The sequence below is a fragment of the Oncorhynchus kisutch genome, linkage group LG23 (genome assembly GCF_002021735.2).
Source record: "Oncorhynchus kisutch isolate 150728-3 linkage group LG23, Okis_V2, whole genome shotgun sequence".
NCBI lineage: Eukaryota > Metazoa > Chordata > Actinopteri > Salmoniformes > Salmonidae > Oncorhynchus > Oncorhynchus kisutch.
Genome location: NC_034196.2, coordinates 11,436,526 through 11,461,058, shown reverse-complemented (window position 1 = coordinate 11,461,058; position 24,533 = coordinate 11,436,526). Strand labels below are relative to the sequence as shown.

General features: G+C 44.2%; 2 protein-coding genes across 4 annotated transcripts in view; both read right to left on the bottom strand.

The window, feature by feature from the left end:
- LOC109868531 (armadillo repeat protein deleted in velo-cardio-facial syndrome) overlaps positions 1–1,613 on the bottom strand; it is a 17,506-nt gene extending 15,893 nt beyond the window's left edge. The window contains exons 1-2 of one of the 3 annotated variants that reach the window (XM_020458156.2): positions 1,290–1,613; positions 869–1,010 (exon numbers count right to left, since the gene is read on the bottom strand). In XM_020458156.2, coding sequence (XP_020313745.1) covers positions 869–889 — 21 coding nt within the window. In that variant the 5' untranslated portion in view covers positions 890–1,010; positions 1,290–1,613. The other 2 variants (XR_004205075.1, XM_031803308.1) reach the window with 2 other exon arrangements.
- Positions 1,614–5,680: 4,067 nt separating this feature from the next.
- On the bottom strand, positions 5,681–24,073 carry LOC109868516 (probable palmitoyltransferase ZDHHC8). The gene is made up of 10 exons (XM_020458131.2): positions 23,740–24,073; positions 10,949–11,070; positions 10,315–10,472; positions 9,515–9,687; positions 9,274–9,376; positions 9,060–9,151; positions 8,836–8,968; positions 8,593–8,707; positions 7,736–7,848; positions 5,681–7,318 (listed from the first exon to the last, which is right to left on the bottom strand). Exons 1-10 carry the CDS (start codon positions 23,841–23,843, stop codon positions 6,239–6,241), a joined length of 2,193 nt encoding a protein of 730 aa, XP_020313720.1. The 5' UTR covers positions 23,844–24,073; the 3' UTR covers positions 5,681–6,238.
- Between the last annotated feature and the right edge of the window lie 460 nt (positions 24,074–24,533).

Here is a 24,533-nt window from a genome sequence, read left to right as displayed (position 1 = left end):
ACATTAATGTAGCTCAGAGGAGAAGCTGCGACCCTGTTGGAATTACCACTGACAATGCAGTCAATTTGTCTTCATCAGATAGAGGAGAGAGAAATGGGTATCGCTCCAGTACTTGATGTGAAATGACTGTGTGCACAATATTGTGGTAAACACTGAGCAATAACTTGTCACAATTAGACCCCCTCCCAGGGTTCCGAATTAGAGGGGCAAGAAGTTGGCTTGTTTTTGTTTTGTTGTCAAGACGTGGGAGGAAAACATTCTCTGTCCACATTACCCAAACACAGCATTACCCAGTCACAGCAGCCTCAGAGAGCCACTGCAGCTAGGCATTACAGCATGATGACATCAGGATATCCCATCTCATTCACCGCTGTGCCAAGACTAATTTCCATTGAGAATGAGGACACCGCTCATCCCTTGTCTTTGTCTATGCAGGATGCAGGAGCCAGGAAGCCCCCTGGACAACGAGCAGTTCAATACTTGCATGGATATATTTCATGTAATTCTAACTTCCAGTGGCTTGCTGGCGGTGTGCTGGGTGATAAAAGCGTATGCAGCAGAAGCACATTCCCCTGTGGGCGGTTATCACTCAGTCTCCTGCTCATAATGTTACCATGATTGACAGCCTCTCCATATGTCCTGCAGCATACACACTGAACAGAGGTGTGAAGAGCATGTCCCTGAGCACACACAAGTAGACTGAGGGGAGAAAAGAACGCTTTCCCCTTCATACTACGAGAGAAGCCTATAGCTTACCAAATAGAATAGAATACAGAACAGCTGTGGACTGGGCTCCTGTAGGAAAAGCGTCAGCGGGAAAAGAGGGAGGGTAGTGGAGAGAAAACAAATACTAAATCAAAACACTTACCTCTTTCACCTCTGCAGGCATTGCCAAATCCCTTTGATTAGCTTTCCTACCAAACGATGGACAGAATCCTTCCCCAGTGAGAAGAGAGCACCGCGTCTGTTCCCCGCCTCCTGCTGTTTTCTCCCCTGACTTTTCCCTTTCCCTGCGAGCATGGAGGCAGTTCAGACATGAGCAGCCATCCTTCCTCCCGGGCTCTCACTAACGCACGTACGTGCACGCAGGCACATCCACACACACTCTCTCTCTCTCTCTCTCTCTCTCTCTCTCTCACACACGCAGACACGCACACACACACACACACACACACACACACACACACTCTCACATGTTCACACAGTGATCTCAGATTGATTCTGCACTCTCCCCCATGAAAGAGATGCTGAATCAACAACAAAAAACAGGCAGTCTCATCATTACACACCCCTCTCTGTCGTCATACAAACAGCCGTATCCAAGGTTAGTAGCAAGACGTTGGTTAAATCAAAACTAAAAGAAATACTGCTGAACCCTATAAGAAAAGGGGGTGAGTATATCCAGTTAGCGGAAAGCAATCTGCGTGCTTTCTCCCCAGTAGCCTGCTTCTCTCACTCACACACACACACACACACACAGTTCCCTCTGGGCTGGCAAACAGATGCAGGTGGAGCAGGAAAGAAGGCTGCTCCAGCCCAGCCCCGTCACCCATGTGCAGGACAGAGGGAGGGACAGATGGGAAAAGGGGATGGAGGGAGAGAAGGATGGAGGGATGGAGGAGAGGAGAGGAAGGCAAAGGGTGCAGCAGACAAAGAGAGGCTACCCTGCACACGGCGATAACAGCCTCGAGTGAAACTAGATATTTGCATGCAATTCAATTAGACAACATTACATTTTAATATTAAACCCAGTCATCTAAAGAGGCACGTATATCTAATTATTACCCTATAATGATCTGTGAAAACACCCTTGGGTGATGTAAGCTCCTACTCATGCTCTGTGAATTGCAAATCCAAAACAGAAAGCTAGACATAGTGAAAAAAGAGACAAATATTAGACTAAATGGTGATAGTCTAATTAGCACTTGCTCAAATGCATGGACATGCTGTGTATTGCTAGCTGTCCCACTCAATGACTTGAATCTTACAGTAATAGGATGGCTTATGAACGACAGTTTCAAAACCTACAGATGAAAATACAAGGGGGACAGCTAGCAATACACAGCATGTCCATGCATCCCACACAGATACACAGCATGTCCATGCATCCCACACAGAAGCACTGCATGTATGGTACGTACAGTACATTGTACAGTACAGTAGGGGGATCACGCGCTCCGCTCAAATGGACACGCATTCTGTCATGCTCAGCGTTACATTCCTCCACATCCATTCATTCCCACTTTCTCTCTATCACACAGACACATTCCCTTTCATCCGTTCTACCCCCCCCCCCCCCCCACACACACACACACACTGCCCCCCAGCCACCTCTATGAAAGTCTGATGTGACCGAGGCTAATTCATTAGCAGAATTAACACGGAGGACCCGCGGGCTTCACAACCCAGCTAGTTTAATGAGCAGAGCAGTTAACATCTAAGGACAGCTAAAATACACTATTATAAGATGTGCTTGTAACCAATGAGATCCAAGTGAAGTGGTATATTGCTGTTGACACAGCAGCAGCGTAGTCCAACTAAATTGAGTTGGAAATACCAATAAAAGGTCAACAGTGAGCCGTAACATGGGACAGTGATCTATACTCAGTCACTGGTGTTGGTTACCAATCTTTTTTGGTTATTGTACCACCAACTGAAGATTGCTCTGCCCGGAGTACCTCTGAAGTATCCCCTCATGTGTATTTTACCAGTAAACCTATGGTCTCATGAGTCTACTCATGTACCCCATAGTACCCTAGGTTGGGAAACATTGATGTAGGCTATGGCAGGACCAGGCAACTAAAATAAGAAAGGGTCATATATCTGGGACTTGAGAGAACCCATTGGGCACAGACGTCAATTCAATGTCTATTCAGCGTTGGTTCAATGCAATTTCATTTAAAACGACGTGGATACAATGTCGATTCAATCAGTGTGTGCCCAGTGGGAAGGAGGTTTTCCAAGAGTGGAGCCAGTAAGCTTGAGAGCCTCTCCGCTCCGACTACTAATAATACTGTGCCCGACGTGCTGTCTTCCAGTTAGCAGTACCTGCAAATCAGAATAATCCACAGAAAAACAGGAAAAGGAACTTCAGGAAAGGAAATTCCCCCGACGCAGACAGTCCAACAAAGGGCAGAGTGAATGTTGAAGTTCTATAGATAATATATGAGATACAAGTCTCTTTGAATTGTGATAAATAATTAATGTAAACCAGGGCGCCCCAGAGAGCTGAACTACACAAGGTGTTATGATTTATACTGGGCCTTCCTGTCAAGTGTCACCACAGGAAACGCTTAATCATAAACAGCCCAGGGAGGAAATGAAACGCTTCAATGGCACGGGAAATCTGAACCTGGCAATCAACAAGGCACTGATGACCCTGATGGATGGGGCATATCAATTAGGAGGAGAGTGTGTGTGTGTGTGTGTGCGTGCGTGCGTCTGATGTGAGTGTGCATGCATGCGTGCATCTGATATAACTTTATCACCATTGGTGAGCCAAACATAACCACAACATGGTGTAAGATAGCACTATTCTGACACCAGAATCTGCTGCACTTCACATATTCAACGAACCACAAACCCTCCTCTTCACAGCGGCCCTCCTCATTAACATTTTACCCCAGGCTACAGAAACAGTGAGGAGAGAGAGGGAGGGAGAGATGGGGGGTAAGAGAGAGAGAGAGCGCGTGAGAGAGAGCGAGGGGGGGGGGGGTAGAGGGAGTGGGTGAGAGACGGAGAAAGAGAGGGAGAGAGTGGGAGAGAGGGAAACGGAGTATTAAAACTACATCAAAACCAGCATCTCAGAGGTCTGCAACTGGGCCAAAGTTAAAAACACACATGAACAGAACACCAAGATGAATATTTGATCAATGGCCTTTAAAGCGGTCCCATCACTAGACTTCAGACGGTTGGAAGTGTCATGATTCCTACAAGCTGGGTGAAGATCAAAAGAGCTCGTTCAGACTGAATAGACACAGTGGGGTCACGGTTGTAGAGGGCACCGTTTCATAAAGAATTGGGGGGGGGGGGGGGGGGGGTCAATCCAGGAGGAGAGAGAGAAGAAAAGGAAGATGAAAGGATGCACAGAGTCTGAAGAACGGTAGAATTTTACATTTCAAAAATGGATACGTCAAATGAAGGGTGGAAAGACTTCAGTCATTAGTGAGACAATAAGCTATTTGTTATGTGATCTAACCTGAAGAGATGAATGGTCATGAATAGTGCATTGTTTGGGACTCAATACATGTTCTGTGATGTCATAAATGGAATGAGAGAAAAGGCCGGTGCCAACTGCAGAACCATAGAAACTGGAACGTGACAGCAGGGAGGGGCTGCTGTTAACCACGGCTGTTCCTTCTTTTCGTGTTTTCTGAGTACCTAACCTCTGTGTAAACGGTTGTTGATGTTCTCTGTACTTCTCACTACAGCCCTGCAGTTCTGGAATGATGTCTCAATCTCTCTGTGTCTATGGCAACGATCACTGGCAGTCTGAGAAATATCACCGCATCAGAATGCTGGTGCAGCACACAATCTCAGTGGAATTACCTCAATAGCGAAGGCTTCATTTATGTAAGATATCCATCACATACTTCTCTGAAACCCATAGCTGAGCGCAGCGAGCCTCCCATCAAAAAGTAGGCCTAGAGGATTACCTACCCACTCATTTGGGTAGGTTGAATCCCCGAGCTGACAAGGTAACAAAGTCTGTCGTTCTGCCCCTGAACAAGGCAGTTAACCCACTGTTCTCAGGCCGTCATTGAAAACAAGAATTTGTTCTTAACTGACTTGCCTAGTTAAACAAAGGTCTTATTAAATATACTTCTTGAATGGAATTTTCTTTATTCTACTCACAGCACCTCACACAAGTCCACTAGGGGGTACCATTTCCTCATACTATTCTGAACGAAAGCTGACCTGAGCTCAGTTCCTGCACCTTGTGTCAAAGCGGGACCCAGGTGGAGCCAAGCTTCAGTACCTTGTAGGTCAGAAGAGAAATCTTGGATAAAAGTAAGCTAAACCAAGGTTATGGGTTAGGGTTGTGTTTAAGGCTAGAGTTAGAGTTGAACTAGGATGTGGACTGGAAGCTAGTGTTATTAGGATAAGGCGCCCCATACTAGGCTCGGCTTGCTCCTAGCAGAACCCGGCTATGCGAAGGGAACCTCTTTGCCTCACATACTTTTTCGATTGAAAAACGATAAAAGTAGCAACATTACTGTTTGTCCTCTTATCCTTAAAATATTAAGAATGAATCTAAGATAAATCAAGAAATATGTAATTCATTTGGATGTTTTCGACGAGGATGTCTTAGTCGCACAGTTTACCATCTAACTAAGATATTTTGGTATTTCTCAAGTCGTCTCAAAATTGAATGACAACAAACAATCCCGCCCATAGTTCCCACTCTTACTAGGAGTAGTACTGTTGACCAATCACCGATGAAGGGGCGTAAGACTTCGGCTGCCGGACTTCGACTTGCCTTAAGAAAAACATTTGTGCGCGAACAGCCGGGGGAAAAAAACAGCTGAACACCCAAACGAACTAAAACGTTACCAAATGTAATCATCATAAATGCGCAAACTGCTTCGCTTGGGAAGAATGCGACAGGCTTTATGGTTGTGGATGAGCCAAGGGTTAGATTTGAAACGGGATGTGGACATGACAACAGCTTATAACAGAAAAAGGAACAAAACAGTGACTTTTTTTATTTGTCAAAACAACCACAAAATATGACTAAAGCATGATTTCTACAGACTCATCATCACATAACATTCTTTCTCAAAAGCATTATCAAAACACAAACCAACAATAAAAGATCTGTCCTCTGTACACTAGTCTGCTGTTCTAGTTGAGTTCATTGATTCCTCCGACTGCATAAAGAGGCACAACTGTCTGCTAATTGGCCACTGTCCTGAGATCTCTGCATATGCTGTTGGTTATCACTCACTTTATATTCAACACACACCCTTGTCTACCGAGAGGTCCAAGTGCAAATATCTGTACAAAACGATTCCCATGACTGCATGTTGATGTCCTCTCAACTCCCACGCCCTCCCACACACTGACAACCCACACAGACACACTTACACAGTGCTGGGAAGTTGTAGATATACAGGCTAACACTGCAGAGTAGTGTGGTTGGCTGCACACACCCTCCAGGAAGACTCAATAGTTCCTATTTAGGGGCACCCAAGGGTGCTGAGTGCTTTCCCTCCATTGCATTGGTGAGTAAGGGGCGTTATGGGGGGGCATCTGGGGGAGAGGCAGAGGAAAGGGTGCTGGGCAGTGTGGAGGAGGAGGAGGATGAGGGCTGGGCCTGCCTGTTTGGGGGGAAGTAGGCTGGGGAGGGGGAACGACCCTTACTCTGCAGGCTGCTGCTGCTCTGCAGGGGGGAGCTGGAAGTCCTGGGTGCTCGGGTCAGAGAGGACGACGAGGCGCTGGAGAGGGGCGACCTCGTACTCCCGTACCCCAAAATGCCAGTGCTCATCAGGAACTCCCTGGAGCCGTATGCGGGCGGGGTGGGGCCGCGTGACCCTGGGAGGCGCATGCTGTCTGCAGGGAGGCTGCATCTGCTGGGGATGTCGTACAACCCCATGTCTGGGCAGCCGTACAGGGCCTGGGACCTGGCCTGCATCCGCAGCATCCTGTCCCTCTCCTCCATCTCCCGCCGCTCCTGAATGGAAACCATGATGGTCTTGGAGAGGTTGTCATAGCGGACTGGAGAGGCCTCCCGGTGGATCAAGGCTTGCTGGGAGAGGTCCCTGTGCATCAGGGCCTGAGGGGAGAGGTCCCGGGAGGTTAGGGCCTGAGGGGTGAGGTCCCGTAGAGAGGGATCCCTGGGTGAGGTGTCCCTGGGCTGGGGAGATTGCCTGGTGACCCCCATGAACACAGGGCTGTAGGTGTGTGGAGGGGGCCGCTGCAGCACACTGCCTTCATGTCCCAGGGTCATGAAGTGCGGGTGGTAATGAAGTGGGGGTCCCCCTCGCTGGGCCAGGTAGTGGGCGTCACTTGAGTTCACCAGGCTGTCATAGGAGAGGCTGTTGCGGTTGGACAGGGGGTTGTGAGGGGGGAACAAGCCCGGAGATACCTGATGGGAGATCAAACCCTCTGGGTACAAGACCGGCAGCTTGTTGTGGTGGCGATAGGCGTGTTTGAGGGTGAGGGAGCGGGAGTTGAGGGTGAGAGAGTTGAGCTGGAGTGGAGCGGACATGGGACCGGATGGGACGGCTAGCTGCTGGTCCAATGTGCCCAGGATGAGTTCTGATGACAGGTCATGACGTCTACTGCTGCCCCCTTGCTGCTCTGGTGCCACAGCCACCTAGACACAACCACAACACATAACCGACTGTCAGAGAGCTCTCAGAACACAACACAGACACAACAGTCTGTTAGAGGGTCGACAGAACACAGAATCACATAGCCAGTCTGTTAGAAAGCTCTCAAAACACAGCACACAACCATGATCTGTGGAAACGGCTCAAAACACAGCACACAACCATGATCTGTGGAAACGGCTCAAAACACAGCACACAACCATGATCTGTGAAAACGGCTCAAAACACAGTACACAACCATGATCTGTGAAAACGGCTCAAAACACAGTACACAACCATGATCTGTGGAAACGGCTCAAAACACAGCACACAACCATGATCTGTGGAAACGGCTCAAAACACAGCACGATAAATCCACAGTGTATCTGAATGGTGTCAATGCTGTGAATGATATGACTGACCTGATGGACAGGTGAGGGGGGTGGTGCCTTAGATGTGGACTGCGGTAATTGCCTGAGCTGCTGCAGGGTCTGTCCAGGGGAAGGGGTCACTGGTTTGGGATGCAAACCCCTCTCTGGAATCCAAGCACAGATGGAGAAGGAAATCAATATTTAACTAAATGTGAAATATATTACCATAATGTCTATTGGGATTTGTGACTGAACTAATCCAGAGAGAGGCAGTGACGTGTGCAAGTCTGTCCTCAGAATCACCTTAATTAGCCGAAACATTTGCATAAACAGGAATTTGACTTGGTTAAATGGTGCTGCCACAATTAACAGAATATACAGACAGACGATAAACAGGATATACAGACAGACGATAAACAGGATATACAGACAGACGATAAACAGGATATACAGACAGACGATAAACAGGATATACAGACAGACGATAAACAGGATATACAGACAACAGACGTAGAAGCATAGTTTACACAAATCCATACGCGGTAAGTATTCTACGTACACTGTAAACTAAGAACTGCGAACTTCACTACAAACACTAAACTACATTCTAAATCAGGCTGGCTCGAATATTCAGTAGCTCATCACGAGTGAAACTTGGTTGGAAATCCACAAGTAAACAAACAAAGAAAAAACCAACGAAAGACACAAGCAGCAACAAAAACCATGGCTGCCTCTCTGTTGTATAATGTGGCCACCAGGGTGCAGTAGGAGAGCAGTGAGTGACAGCTTGTGGGGTTTCTGGACCGTTTCGAGTTTCTTCATGATCATTTGCTCATGTTCTCTATAATATGAGGTGCATAAATACAGGCACTGTCTCCCTGGTTGTCAGATTACTAATGTGACCCTACCTTCAAGTGTTGCTAGGTGTCTCCTCAGCACGTTGGGGTCTGGTTTGGGGGGCAGAGGTGGTGGGGTGTCCAGACGTCGGATGTCTGGCTCTTCCATACCGTCAGTGGACGGGCGCTGAGAGTGGAAGAGAAGGCACTACTGTTAAACATATCTGATCTGCTGATGAAGTTAGTTAAATACGGAGGCTTTATGTGAATCTGGGATGTTCCCTTCTGAGGGTATTTTGGGGTGGACAGACTTACTTTATTTTGGTTATCATGACACTGGATGCCGTTATCCTCAACCTTGATAATTGGTATCTGTCTGTCAGTCTCTGGTCTCAGGAATGGAGGAATGATGCGAACTGTTGATTTCTTAATGGGCCTCGCTGTATACCTGGTATGGTCCAAGCAAATAGATAAGCTAATGATCTCCAATACGTTATATTAAACATGATGTTTACAAAAAAACGTCAAATGCTTCTTACTTTGGAGAAATGGGACTGCATATGAGATACTCCAAGTTGCCACAGCAACCTTGTGTAAAAGGGTTGACCCCTCCTTGAAACTTCCCAGTGACCTGTGGAAAAGAGGGCAACAATTTCCTCATTAAAGTGAGGACTCGACCTAGGGCGGCCTCATGTATTCCAGAATCCTTTTATCTAGTCGTTTAAAAACATGAGCTACACAGAGGCGTCTGACCTGTTCATTGGTGGTTCGGCCCCTAGACACCAGGTAGAGGTGGAACCCTGTGAGGCCCAGGACAGGAATGAAGAACAGACCTGATACACTCATCACCACCAGGCTAGACACAGCAGTCAAGGAGACTCACGGACTCTCTGTAGGGACCTTTAGAAATGAATGACCATGACCACACTGCACATACTGTATGAACACACACGCACACGCACACAGTACACAGAGTTTGTGCAAGGAAGGATACGTGACAGTACAGTGCAGCTTCCATAGGTCTTCCAGATGGTGTAGGATGTAGAGCAGGCCACCGGAGAGCACGCCCACCATGTGCAGCGTGAGTGACAGGAGAAACAGGAAGAAGTAGCGGTAGTTCCGCCTCCCGATACAGTTGTTCACCCAGGGACAGTGGTGGTCAAAGTCCTGCATGCGGTTATGACACGATGAGACACAGCATTAGATACAACATTCAATCCCTCTGAGAATTATGACAACACACTGTAGTAGCCTACTTTACATGACTCTGTCCCAACATTGTGCATCCCATGCTACAAACAGTATTCTGGAGTGGTCTAGCTAGCCCCATCCACATGGGATTGATCAATCTTGGACAGTGGAGAGACATTATCAAAAGAAGTCAAATATCATCCAAGTGTTGATAGGCACTGAGCTGTCTATATATACCTCAGTTTACACACAGAGATTGTCCCAACCATTTTCAAATCTCATCTCTCTCCCCACTGCGGGGACATTAAGGATCGGGGGAAAGGGATTAACCTGATTAATGTGATCTCTCCCTTCCTCCCCCTCTATCCCTCCATCATCTTCTCCCACCCACCATTACCCTACAGCCACACACACTATTGATCCCTCCTCAGGCCCTTCCTCCTCCCTCCACCATCAACCACTCCCCCCCCCCCCCCCCAAAGCCTGTCTCACATCCACAACTTCCCCCTATCCACCCCTCCCTCCCGCTCTCCGCCAGCCCTGGCTTGTTCTCCCTTTCCCTCTATCTCCCTCACTCCCTCTCTCTCCCTCCATCCCTCCCACCTCTACACAGTGGTCACAGACACTGCAGTGGGAGCATCTTGGAGGTCTGTAGAAGTGGCAGGAGGCACACCACTTCATCCGGACCTGGACACCCTTCACGTCCACGTTCTTGTAGAGCGGGGCGCGGAAGTCATCGTCCTTGTCCTCGTCCTCATTAGCTGAAACCCAAACGCACAGCTCGACATGAACTATAGGTCACCGGCACAACACTGGGCATTGGGTAACACAGGATATTGTTGTTTTTATGTCCATGTTTCCTCTTCAAATTCCTTCTCAGGCAGAAAGTTAACATTACTAACATAAACCTGACCTAGTTTATCAATATATTGTCATGGTAATGAAATGGACTAGTATGTTATAACTAGTAGATAATAATTCAATAGAATTGAACAACTGCCTGCCAACCTCCTGTAATGTTTGTCCTGTTTAGTTATACTATAGTGTACAGTAGTGAATAGACCAGTGCAGGTTTTCTGTTCTACCTGATAATTAACTGCACCCACCTGGTGTCCAAGGTCTAAATCAGTCCCTGGTTAGAAGGGAACAATTAACAAATGCAGTGGAACTGGCTTTGAGGTGCAGAGTTGACTTTGATGGAAATAGTGTATAATATAGTAGTTATAGTGTAACTAACCCATGGGGAGAACACCCGCATCCATAAAGGTTGCCATGGTGAAGTTGGCCAAGACAAAGAAGAAGAGGATGCCACTGCATGGTGGCACGTAGATTGACACAGTCACTGCCAGCCACGGGCACCTGGGACAGAGACAAGAGACCTGAAGCACAGTGGACTCACAATACACACACACACACAGTAGTTTTGCAATACACACACATTACACTCATAGTATAGACGTAGAACATGCACCGTAATATGTCTAGGTTGAATTGGTTGAAAGGGGTATAAATCTCCCTCAGGCTCAAGTGTAGGAATCAATCAAAAGGAATCGTCAAAATGATTTGGTAAATCGGCAGGGAAATGTAACTACACTCGGCGACGCTAAATTCAGATTGATGCCCAACTTCATGGCTTTTTCTGGATATGTCCACAGGGCTTATAGAAACCATCACAACCATCACTGTCATTATGCAAATGTGGTTAAAACTGGAGAAATTGATTTGGTGAGAGGATGCTATGATTATATCTCCACAGTGTGAGATGAAATAAAGGCTCTGTAATCAGGTTTACTGACGGGGACACAGGGGAAGGCACGGTGGATTATAATGATTAAAGGTTGGCATGAGGAGCCTATACAATATCCAATCATTGTTTTTTCTCTGTATAGAATTGAGTCCAAAGCCATGCTGCTGTGGCGATTTTATCTTCACTTGAAAAGTTTTACAGCAGAACGGGTTTCAGCATTGGACCTCTTATATTATCACAACTGGCATCAATGTCATAATGGCATAATGCTCCTACTTCCTGTCGGTATTTGATGTTTAGGGGCAACAACAGCAGAAGTGTGGTTTACCATTGAAGTGCAGACTGTGTATTAGTGACCATGGCCGTAACAGTGACTGTAACAAGACCGTGGTCAGTGTGAAACAGATACTGTGTGGATCCCACCCCCCCCCCCCCCCACAGTTGCAAAGGTGAAGGGTCAGGAGGTGACGAAGGCAGAACATATATGTGTGAACCCCAATAGACTGACCGTGACTGTGAACACCGTGAAATTGACAACATTTTGAGTCAAGAGTCTCCTTTCCCCAACTCCAGCCCAACCTGGCGCAAGCCCCCCAACCCCCACAGAACAGCCCCAGTAAGGATGAGCACATGGGGGAGAGTGGGATAGAGTGGGGGAAGGGTGGTTACCCCCAAAGGAATGCCTGGTAATGCCATGCCAGCTGCAATCTCAATAATCCCAGGATTAGGGACTCTGGATTACAGCCCACTCTGCCAGCCCGCGATGGTGGAATCCTCCCATCAGACGACAAGCACACAGACCCTACAGCCTACAGCACACAGCACAACAGAACCTATTCCATACCTTTAGGATAAAGGAAACCATACATATTCCATTACCTATACAGCTACAACAGACACGCCTGCCTTTACAGACAAACAGCCTTCCTAGGCAAATACAATACAGTTCTGTACAGTTCTGATCTGTCAGAATAATGCTCCTCTTGAAGGATTTACTTAATTGAAACATTAACACTAAATTGTACTACTGAGTAAATCAGATTAATGAGGGGAACAGAACAGTGGTTCCCCCACAGCTGGAGGAGGGGATTTATATCTTAAGTCCTCTCTGAAGCAAAGTTTCACTAAATGTGTTCATGTTTGAGATGTACTTAAATTGTCATAAGAGAGCTAGATTACATGGATAAGTGCATTATACTGCACCCCTGCACTACCCAGAGTTCACACTGTACTCGTCCCAGTATACTGAATACTGTACTCGTCCCAGTATACTGAATACTGTACTCGACCCAGTATACTGAATACTGTACTCGTCCCAGTATACTGAATACTGTACTCGTCCCAGTATACTGAATACTGTACTCGTCCCAGTATACTGAATACTGTACTCGTCCCAGTATACTGAATACTGTACTCGTCCCAGTATACTGAATACTGTACTCGTCCCAGTATACTGAATACTGTACTCGTCCCAGTATACTGTACTTGTCCCAGTACACTGAATACTGTACTTGTCCCAGTACACTGAATACTGTACTAGTCCCGGTACACTGAATACTGTACTTGTCCCGGTACACTGAATACGGTACTAGTCCCGGTACACTGAATACTGTACTTGTCCCAGTACACTGAATACTGTACCTGCACGTCTAGCCACTCTACAGTATAAATAGGGGATGTGGATGAAGTTGGTTGATTCAGGGGTAACTGCCAGCGGGGCAGCACTAAATATGAGGGACCAAGCCCAGTCAGTCTGCATGGTCTGGAGTAGTATTCATGTATATGCACAACACTTTCACCATCCTCCTCTACCAGCAAGGCCAATGGGTGGTGGGGAAAACAAGGAGACAAAAAGGCAATTAGGAATAGGTATACTGTCACTGATTATCTTTTCAAAACTCATTATTTAGATGGTCAAATCCTCTTCCCCCTCACCCATCTGTCAAATAATGGATCTATCACAAGAAAAAAATGTGTTAAAATGAGCACAATATAGAAGATAATGATATTGTGTTCAAAATAAGCAGAAATCAGTCTCATTTGGGCTGAGTGTGGAGCGTAGAGGACACACCAGATAAGGTGGAGCGCTCTAGAAGAGGGTCGATCCGCGACTGCCTGATTTCTTATCAACGGGATTATTTCTGTGGATGCCATTGCATGAGCGGCCTTGCCGTCCGGCCCATCATTGGTTTGTGACCATCTGGAGCACAGCACAGGGAGAGTTCATTATGCTGCAGTGTGGCGGTGCAGGCAGACAAGCCCCTGCCTTGCGCCTAATGAAACAGACAGCAGAGCCGTATTAAATCATCCAGAAGGGTAAGCTGCTGTTGAGGCTGTCCAATCTGCACACTGCCCTGCCTGAGTAAAGCACAGTAGTGGGGCAGGCTAGTCATCACTACCAGTGTCTATCGCATCGGCAGCAAGCAACAAGCACAGAAGAGCATTAGAGAGGCTCACAACTACACTCGCAGGACAAAAAAAAGGGTTCCAAAAGGGTTATTCGGCAGTCCCCATAGGAGAACCCTTTGAAGAACCTTCTGTGGGAAGGCTTCTTCATGGAACCCTAAAGGGTTCTACCTGGAACCCGAAAAAGGGTTCGTCAAAGGGTTCTCCTATGGGGGACAGCCGAAGGGCCATCTTAGGTTCCAGTGTATGGCTCCTAGAAACATCTCATGGATAGAAAATATGAGTGTTAGAAATGCTGAATGAAATGCGATCATAAGCCCTTAGGGAATGTATGACTTGTCTTCAGCTTCAGCAAACACATAACACTGTTATAACAGGGTTCGGAGAGAGTGCTTCCTTGAACTATTAAAACTACGGGCTTGAATATCAGCTATGTATGTCTACTTAAAGGAGACATATGTGTACATATTACATCATTGTATCCAGGGATCGATGCGTATGCGGGCATAAAATTAACCGTTTGTTTGAGGAGGAGTGTTATTCTATAAATATCTGACCAACTATGGGTGTGTATTACATCTGACATCCTCCCCTCTGCACATGGTTGCAAAATTAACTCAGGAAGGAAGCAAAAGGTCAAGAAGGCTTCTCCTTTACAGAATTGTGTAGCATCTCAGCTACATCAAATCTTGACATTAGCGGGAGGAAATAGTTACGAGGAAACACCCTTGAAAGAATCTTTGCTTGTAATGGTTCAATTTCGTAGTGTTTCCAGTGCTGGTGTTTGCATGTCTTTTGTGAATTGTCCACAGTAACAGTACTTAGAGAGAACAACGTAACACAAACACAATCTGAAGGCTGAGATGACCGTTTCCGTTTTAGCTCAGCAACGCGGCTGTTTATCAGGCGAAGGATGACCAAAGGTTCCTACTTTCAGTGGTCCCCCCCCCCCTTGCCAACTTCACAGGAGGGGTTTTTGTCTTGGTATTGAAATGTGTCCTAAATCTTGCAGAGACCAGTTTGTCATTTTGTCTGTGAGTCGTGGACTTTGATACATAACTGCTGGAGCTTTACTCTCCATACTAACAGACTGGGGCTGCATTTGGGCACTTTATTTTGACAAGCACATACTCTAAGTAACAACCTGAGAGACCACGAGGTCTGACTGACATTCACTTTGGACTCCCTGCAGCAGCATATAGCACCAAGGACGAATCAAGGTCCCTTTCCCTCAGAAGGACCCAGGTGGGGTTGCATTTGGTCGAGATAACGACAGAATCTGGCATCTGTCCATCACTGCTTTTAAAGAAACACAGACATCGTCCCTGCTGACAGAGCAGACAGGCAGACAGACACAGACAGACAGTCCTTCTCTGAGTAAAAGGCTGTCTAACAGTGATGTAGGCCTACATATGATGTAACAGCAAAATATTGTCCCTACAGATTCCATTTCTTCTGCTACTGCCAACGTGAAAGGGCAAACAAATGAGCATGTGTGATTGGGCTGGAACGCTCTGTTTCAACATGACCTTATCTTTGAAGAATGGCTGTCCATGGAATAGAAACTTCCGACATAGTCTATTTTATCATCGTGAAACATCTCTCAGTGGGAACGTTTTCGGGAATGTTCTTTATGTCTCTTGTTGGCGATCTTCAGACAAACCTGCAATAACAGCCACTTGTCCTGGAGCAGTAGAGCTCTAGGGGTTTGTTCTACTGAAGTGTGGAAGTTCTCTTTACAAATGCAGATACGAGTCTATTGATCATTGATGGAAACGGACCACTCACTCTCATTATATAATACCAGGGATAGACTGCTGGCTCTGCCTGGCCGCCAACATCATGCTACCCACATACAGCAGCATCCATCATCTGATGGCAAAAACCAACACAGAATCTCAGGGATTATCGGAAGTTGTGAAAAATATATATATATATTTGGGGAAAAATTATTTTGTTACATTATTTAAGCAAAACAAAATACTGTTTGTTTTTGGAATTTTCTAAATATTTATAATATTATTCATTTGCATGTCAGCTCTGTGCCAGGAAATGCCCTTGTCCAGAACAAAGGATCTCAATTTCAAACTCCCCCCAAAAGTGTTTACAACTTTTAAAATGGGCTAAAATGAATATTCACTGGAAAAGGATCTCATGTAGTTTCTTGCAATAGCCCTCTCTGACTTTAAGGAATATATGTTTCTCAAAACTGTGATTCCTAAAAAAAATTGTCCAGAGCATTGGTCAACTCTGTCAGATTTGTTCAAAATCGTAAATAAATGTTAAAAAAATGTGTTGGGTCAGCTATAGGAAGCCCTTCCTCATCTTTTAAAAATACATTGTAGATATCAAATGCTCACAACCATAACCTGTCAACTTCATCTACTTTATAGATTAACTACTAACTACTATCACTTCGCCACTATGACCTATTTATTGCCTTAACTCCCTTATCTTACCTCTCATTTACACTCACTGTATATAGACTTTTTGTTTTCTTTTGTTCTACTGTATTATTGACTATGTTTTGTTTATTCCATGTGTAACTCTGTGTTGTTGTATGTGCCGAATTGCTATGCTTTATCTTGGCCAGGTCGCAGTTGCAAATGAAAATTTGTTCTCAACTAGCTTACCTCATTAAATAAAGGTGTTCTCAACTAGCTTACCTCATTAAATAAAGGTGAAATAAAATCAAATAAATAAAAAATGAACATAGAATATGACTTTTGGTTCAAATATGTTCATTTTAATTAGGTTATAGCAACTGAAGAAAAACAACATTGCTATGTAGTATAGCACTTGAATAAAGAAGAAAAAGAAGCAACTCCGTAAAACATCAACTCAGTCAGATTTTGGTCTAACGTCTGATAGAAGGGTTGGGCCAATTGCAAACTGATGGATTATCACCAATTGACGCATCGATTTACCGCTCCATAACACGGATGTCGGGGGGGTTCTTTTAGTTCTGATCGCAACCAACACTTTTCAAGATGATTTCAGCCTCTTATCATCAGAACATTTTAATCTAGCTATTTGAGCAAAGTAAGGGCGATTTATCTATTTGACAATCATTCAGTACGACTGAAATAAAGTATGTCCTTGTTTAGCACGGCAAATTGACTGTGATGAAATATAGGCCTTCTAATACTACTACTTCTATACTGAACAAACATGTAAACGCAGCATATAACAATTTCAAAGATTTTACAGAGTTACAGTTCATATAAGGAAATCAGTCAATTCAAATAAATAAATGGGGCTTAATCTATGGACTTCACATGACTGGGAATACAGATATGCATCTGTTCATCACAGATACCTTTTTTTTAAAGTAGGGACGTGGGTCAGAAAACCAGTCAGTATCTGGTGTGACCACCATTTTCCTCATGCAGCGCGACACATCTCCTTCTCATAGAGTTGATCAGACTGCTGATTGTGGCCTGTGGAAAATTGTCCCACTTCTCTTCAATGGCTGTGCAAATTTGCTAGATATTGGCGGGAACTGGAACACGCTGTCGTACAAGTCGATCCAAACATGCTCAATGGGTGACATGTCTGGTGAGTATGCAGGCCATGGAAGAACTGGGGCATTTTCAGCTTCCAGGAATTGTGTACAGATCCTTGCGACATGGGGCCGTGGAAGAACTAGGACATTTACAGATTCCAGGAATTGTGTACAGATCCTTGCGACATGGGACCGTGCATTATCATGCTGAAACATGAGGTGATGCCGGTGGATGAATGGCACGAACATTGGCCTCAGGATCTCGTCACGGTACCTCTGTGCATTCAAATTGCCATCGATAAAATGCAATTGTGTTTGTTGTCCATAGCTTATGCCTGCCCATACCATAACCCCACCGCCACCATGGGACACTCTGTTCACAACGTTGACATCAGCAAACCGCTAGCTCACAGAATGCCATACGGTTGTGAGGCCGGTTGGATGTCCTGCCAAATTCTCTAAAACGATGTTGGAGGTGGTATATGACAGATCAATGAAGATTACAATCTCTGGCAACAGCTCTGGTGGACATTCCTGCAGTCAGCATGCCAACTTTATGCTGCCTCAAGTCTTGAGACATGTCTGGCATTGTGTTGTGTGACATTTTTGCACATTTTAGAGTGACCTTTTATTCTCCCCAGCACAAGGTGCACCTTTGTCATGATCATGCTTTTTAATCAGCTTCTAGATATGCCACACCTGTCAAGTGGATGGATTATCTTGGAAAAGGAGAAATGCTCACTAACAGGGATGTAAACAAATTTGTGCACAACATTTGAGAGAAATCAAGTTTTTGTGCCTATGAATAATTTCTGGGATCTTTTATTTCAGCTCATGAAACATGGGGCTAACACTTTACATGTTGCGTTTATATATACATTCTGCCTGTTGGTTGCAATCAAGCCTTTGTGTTTTTGTTGGGGATTGTCAAATGTATCATCCATATTTTAAGTAATGTTTGTATTTACATACTCTGTTTTGAGTATCTGTTGTCACCTTGGGCAGTTGCTTGTCAACTCCTCACTGATTGCTAATCATTGTCCTGAAATATATGCTGAAACTATTGAACATTTTGCTGTGCTAGAAAAAAAAAGCATAATGTTTGCTTTATAAACATTGTTTGTAAAGTTCTTAATCTACAAAAACATGCCAAAATGCTAACGAAATTAGCCCTGTAGCATTATACAGTGTTCTAAAACAAAATAAAATATTTGAATAAGTTAATGTTAGAATGAAACAATCAAGGCCTTTAAACACTTGAGGTACAATACATATAAAAATGAAATGCCTTTTATGGTGTCTGAATGAATTGACATAAATCTAGTTAGGTGCACTTTATGAAAACATGTTTTCATTAGGAGGTTGTTCCTTTACATGGTATGATAGCTGATACTTTGGTTTAAAATATACGTATTTCAAATGTTGTTATTATGAAGAAAAATATATTTGTGACAAATGTTTATTGTCTCATCTTTTAAGAATTCCTGATTTACAATCCCAATTAAAAAACATCCCCAGAATCAGTCAACAACAGCGGGGCCGCCAAGATAATAACGCAATAAACAAGCGTACGTGAAGAGATGCAATTAAACTTCAACAGTAGCAGCTACATCAGCAGCCAAGAGTTGCAGTAAAATGGAATGAGTTCACTTTTTTTTTTACGCATTCACTTATCAGATGATTCATTGTATTGTATTTCCCATAAAGAATTCTAGAATTCCTCATTCCAAACAGCATGTGAATTGGGGGTATGCAGTAGGCATGGCCATGTCAGTTCTTATATTCAGTTGTTATATTCACTGTTGACACTTTCAGATACAATATACATACAACAGTTCAATGACATGAAAATGACTGAAAACTGTGACTCTTCCATGCTAAAGATTCAGATCCTATCCTACAGAGCCATAGAGGATTACACATCTCTCTTAAGCCCAGTGTCCATAAGCTCCTTGTCTTTGAACAGCAGGGAGTAAAAGAATAGGGAGGATGTCAGTATGAAATCACTCTTTCCAGACTCTCTCACAAATCATTGGATAACCCCCAGCCAAGTCAGTGGCTTTAGTCCAAATCAACCCAGTCAGTACAGTATAGTACATTTACAACTCAATCCACTGTGGCCCACTTTCTCTTTCCTCACATCAATGCATAATCACGTCACTTGAGGATATATCGTTCTAAAATATTTCAGTTAATCAGAAGTGCATGAACTCTAGTACACTTATGCCAAGTTCCCACCTGAGAATTACCCCAGTGTTTTACTCAGAAGGCTCAGACTTTTCTGTTTCCATCTCCACAGACCGGCACCGGTATCACACTGGACCATGGCCTCAGGGAACATGCTTTGATTTTAGGGCCAAGGCCAGGCACTTTTCAGCTGCCATTTACATAACAGTAAGTGTGAGCATAAGTTAACATCTTTCTATAGATAACACCTCCTCATCAAGGGACTGTCTTGATGATGCAGAGGTTGTTGATTCTGCCCTTAACAAGTCATCGATAGTTTACTCTGCTCGCCCCGAGTCTCCAGTCAGCCCTTGTTCCACAGACGTGTGAATCAAGAGGCATCGATCAGAAGATCGGGATACTAATCGGAAACTTCTCATCTGCTAGAGGATCCACTTGAAAAATTGCTGGTAAACCAACAGATGTGGAAACTGGGACATATTTGTCTACAGGTGTCAGTATAGAAGTACTGTTCAAATCAAATCAAACTTTATTAGTCACATGCGCCGAACACAACACGTGTAGACCTTACAGTGAAATGCTTACTTAGGAGCCCTTAACCAATAATGCAGTTAAGAAAAATACCTACAAAAAATAAGATATAAATGTAACAAATAATTAAAGAGCAGTAAAATAACAATAGCGAGGCTATATACAGGAGGGTACCGGTACAGAGTCAATGTGCGGGGGCACCGGTTAGTCGAGGTAACTGAGGTAGAGTTATTAAAGTGATAATAACAGAGTAGCAGCAGCGTAAAAAGGGGGGGATGCAAATACTCTGGGAAGCCATTTGATTAGATGTTCAGGAGTCTTATGGCTTGGGGGTAAAAGCTGTTTAGAAGCCTCTTGGACCTAAACTTAGCGCTCCGGTACCACTTTCCATGTGGTAGCAGAGAGAATAGTCTATGACTAGGGTGGCTGGAGTCACTGACAATTTTTAAGGCCTTCCTCTGACACCGCCTGGTATAGAGGTCCTGGACGGAAGGAAGCTTGTCCCCAGTGATGTACTGGGCCATACGCACTACCCTCTGTAGTGCCTTGCTGTCAGAGGCTGAGCAGTTGCCATACCAGGCAGTGATGCAACCTGTCAGGATGCTCTCGATGGTGCAGCTGTAGAACCTTTTGAGGATCTGAGGACCCATGCCAAATCTTTTCAGTCTCCTGAGGGGGAATAGGTTTTGTCGTGCCCTTTTCACGACTGTCTTGGTGTGCTTGGACAATGTTAGTTTGTTGGTGATGTGGACGCCAAGGAACTTGACGCTCTCAACCTATTCCACTACAGCTCAGTCGATGACAATGGGGGCGTGCTCAATCCTCCTTTTCCTGTGGTACACAATCATCTCCTTTGTCTTGATCACGTTGGGGGAGAGGTTGTTGTCCTTGCACGAGTGAACAGGGAGTACAGGAGGGGACTGAGCATGCGCCCCTGAGGGGCCCCCGTGTTGAGGATCAGCATGGCGCATGTGTTGTTACCTACCCTTACCACCTGGGAGCGGCCTGTCAGGAAGTCCAGGATCCAGTTGCACACCATAGTGCCCTCAAAGCTTAGTGATGAGTTTTGAGGGCACTATGGTGTTCAACGTTGAGCTGTAGTCAATGAATAGCATTTTCACATAGGTGTTCCTTTTGTCCAGGTGTGAAAGGGCAGTGTGGAGTGCAATAGAGATTGCCTCATCTGTGGATCTATTGGGGCGGGATGCAAATTGGAGTGGGTCTAAGGTTTCTGGGATAATTGTGTTGATGTGAGCCATGACCAGCCTTTCAAAGCATTTCATGGCTACAGACGTGAGTGCTACAGGTCAGTAGTCATTTAGGCAGGTTACCTTAGTGTTCTTGGGCACAGGGACTATGGTGGTCTGCTTGAAATATGTTGGTTTTACAGACTCAGACAGGGACTGGCAAGTGAAGACACTTCAGCGCATGCTCGGAGTACACATCCTGGTCACACAGTCGTCCGGAACAGCTGATGCTCTCATGCATGTTTCATTGTTACTTGCCTCGAAGCGAGCATAGAAGTTACTTAGCTCGTCTGGTAGGCTCGTGTCACTGGGCAGCTCACGGCTGTGCTTCCCTTTGTAGTGGTATGGTAGTACAGTGGGACTATTCACCCAGGCGCTATTAGCAATCTAGGGGATAATGTTGAAAATGTTGTTGTTGGTATCCCAACAATACGGTAGTGATTCTCACATGACTAAAATGTCGTTTTGAGAACACAAGTACGATTCGGGAACCTGTGTTGCTTTAGCCGACTCAGTCTGATTTCTAACTGACTCCTGACTCTAAGCTCTAAGCATCATTGCCCTCTGGAAGAAGATAAAGGGATTTAGGAACACATGTTCACATACACTCAAGAGGTGTGGTTGTGTTCATTATATTTTGAGTCACAATCAAATATAATATAATGACGTTTCCGGATTAGGACACAGTTATATCAACCACTGAACCACATTAATCATCCGAACATTTGAGTTTAGCCTAACAAGAAAATCAGCCTTAGACATAGGCCTAATAGTTAAATAGCCTCTTAACTCACATAGTCCCCATACCAAATTCATATAGCCTACAGTAGCTTATATTAAGAGGATCAACATGATATTAGGCAATGACATGTAAATACTAATAGAGAGCTTTGGGTACAGTATTGTTGAACTGTTTAATGAATAGTATAGCATATTGATATGTAATTAAAACTACACCAGAATTTCACAAAAGGGACTTTTTTCAACAAAAAATATGTGTCATATTTCACTTCTGTCAGATTGAACGGCAAAAAAACACTGTTCTAAATTCCGAATGTGAAGTTTGCCTTAAAATGTTTATGGGTCGTTCTTTAATTACAGTGGAACTTGGACATGGCATTTTGGACAAAATATACTTAATTTTTCTTTATTTGATTTGGGTACATCTTCCCATTCTAATTCAACTAATATGGAAGCTTAATGATCTTAAAAAGTTTGTACCTTTATGACAATGTTGTGACATCTGTAGGAGTAGTAACACCAATGATGGTAACACCAATGAGACATTTGAGGTAAATTAAGATTTTCTGAAATGGAGGCCACAATGCTCAAATCTATGTTCATCAATCCTGTACTAAAGTGATATGATTAATCATTTTTCTCACAATGATATTTCCCTTCATTTAAATGGACTAACCCCAAGTTGGGGCGGGCAGGTAGCCTAGTAGTAAGAACGTTAGGCCAAATAACCGAAAGGTTGCTAGATTGAATCCCGAGCTGACGAGGTAAAAAATCTGTCGTTCTGCCCCTGAACAAGGCAGTTAACCCACTGTTCCTAGGCCCGTCGTTTGTTCTTAACTGCCTAGTTAAATTAAAAAGTGACACTTTGGATTTTTGACACCGAATGAATTAACGGAATCCTCAAATGTATGACATATTTAAAGGGTGTGATTAGCTAATAATTTACTTTAATATAGACCACTCCATGAAAAAGAGTTTGCCACTGGAGAGAATGCTCAAGGCTCTTGTAGATCTTTGTAATGAGTTATTTTCAAGGTGGTAACCCCAGTGACATAAAACAGAGGCTCACACATTATACCGGTAAAAGAATAGGTATTTTAATAGCCTTCTTTGTTTTGATTCATCTATACAATATATGACATACTTTTGTTCACTTTCTAGCATTCAAATTCCAAAAAAACATGTCACTAGAACTCCACTACTGTGACAAGCCTGCTCCTAAGTACTTTAAACAATGCATCAACATAGAGGGTTGCAGTATGAAGGATTTTAATTATGTTTTATCATTTATAAACAGTTCAATATAAACCAAAACGTGTATTATTTGTGTTTATTTGTCCTTTTCAAGTGTGTTTCATGGTTGCAAAGACAAGGGACTCAAATGCCAAATCAATTAAAAAACGACCCTTATTCTACACAGTGTGTGAGCGACAGGACCTATTTTATCGTAACCTTTCCCTAGAGACAACTTTACCGTTTGGAGCAATTGTGCATGCCCATTGGATCTGATACTTCATAGGCCTATATACAGTATATGCAATTCAAATATGTGGACTTGGCCTAGGCCTACTTTAGATATGGAATATAATAGTTTCGAAAAGGTAGGCTACTTTCGTGTCTGGTGTCAAACTACATTTTCAAAAGGAGGCATATCGTCAACTTACGTAAAGACAAAGAATAAAGTGGTGGACCCGACGAGGAGGACTGCAGCGGTGGACACTGGAATAAACGCGCTGGCTTTAATTCTTTCACTGCCGCTGGTGGGCATTCTGTACTTTCCACAAACATCAGCAGTTTATTCCAGCGAAACGATTACACCGAGATACAATACATGATCCATGATACGACGTATTCCCACTATGTTCTGTCCTGGGTCTCCATGGATCAAATGCAACAAATCCATGGTCAAAAAGTCCAACGAGCTGTGCCCGTCTTGGAAATCCCACCGTACAGACTGGGCCCGACCAACCACCAACTCAGCGAAGCGGCTCTTGATTTGATAGGTGGGGCTATCGCCGGGGAAAGGTAGCTTTGGGACACAACATCGGGAGTCTGTCTATTGGTTGGACTCCGTTTAAAGGAGGACTTACGTGAACTACACTATAGCAGAATAGACTCAAATGTGGTGTATGTTTTCAGTGCTAAATATTATTTTTACAATAAAAAAAAAACGTATTTCATGTCATAGTCATACTCTTGATTACAAATGTTATTTGCTTCAACATGGAAATGGATCTGTCATTAGAAATGGACAATAATGTTGCTCTATAGTGACAGATAAAAGTATATAATGTATAAATGTTGAATATTCTAACGACATAAACATAGGCTATTCAAACTCTGCTCCTTTACAGTGATCCAAGTTCAGTTTGGTTTTTCGCTTCTGTATTGGGATACTACAAGTCTCTGGCAGGGGCGAACTGGCCATCTGTCATTTTGGGCAAATGCCAGAGGGTCT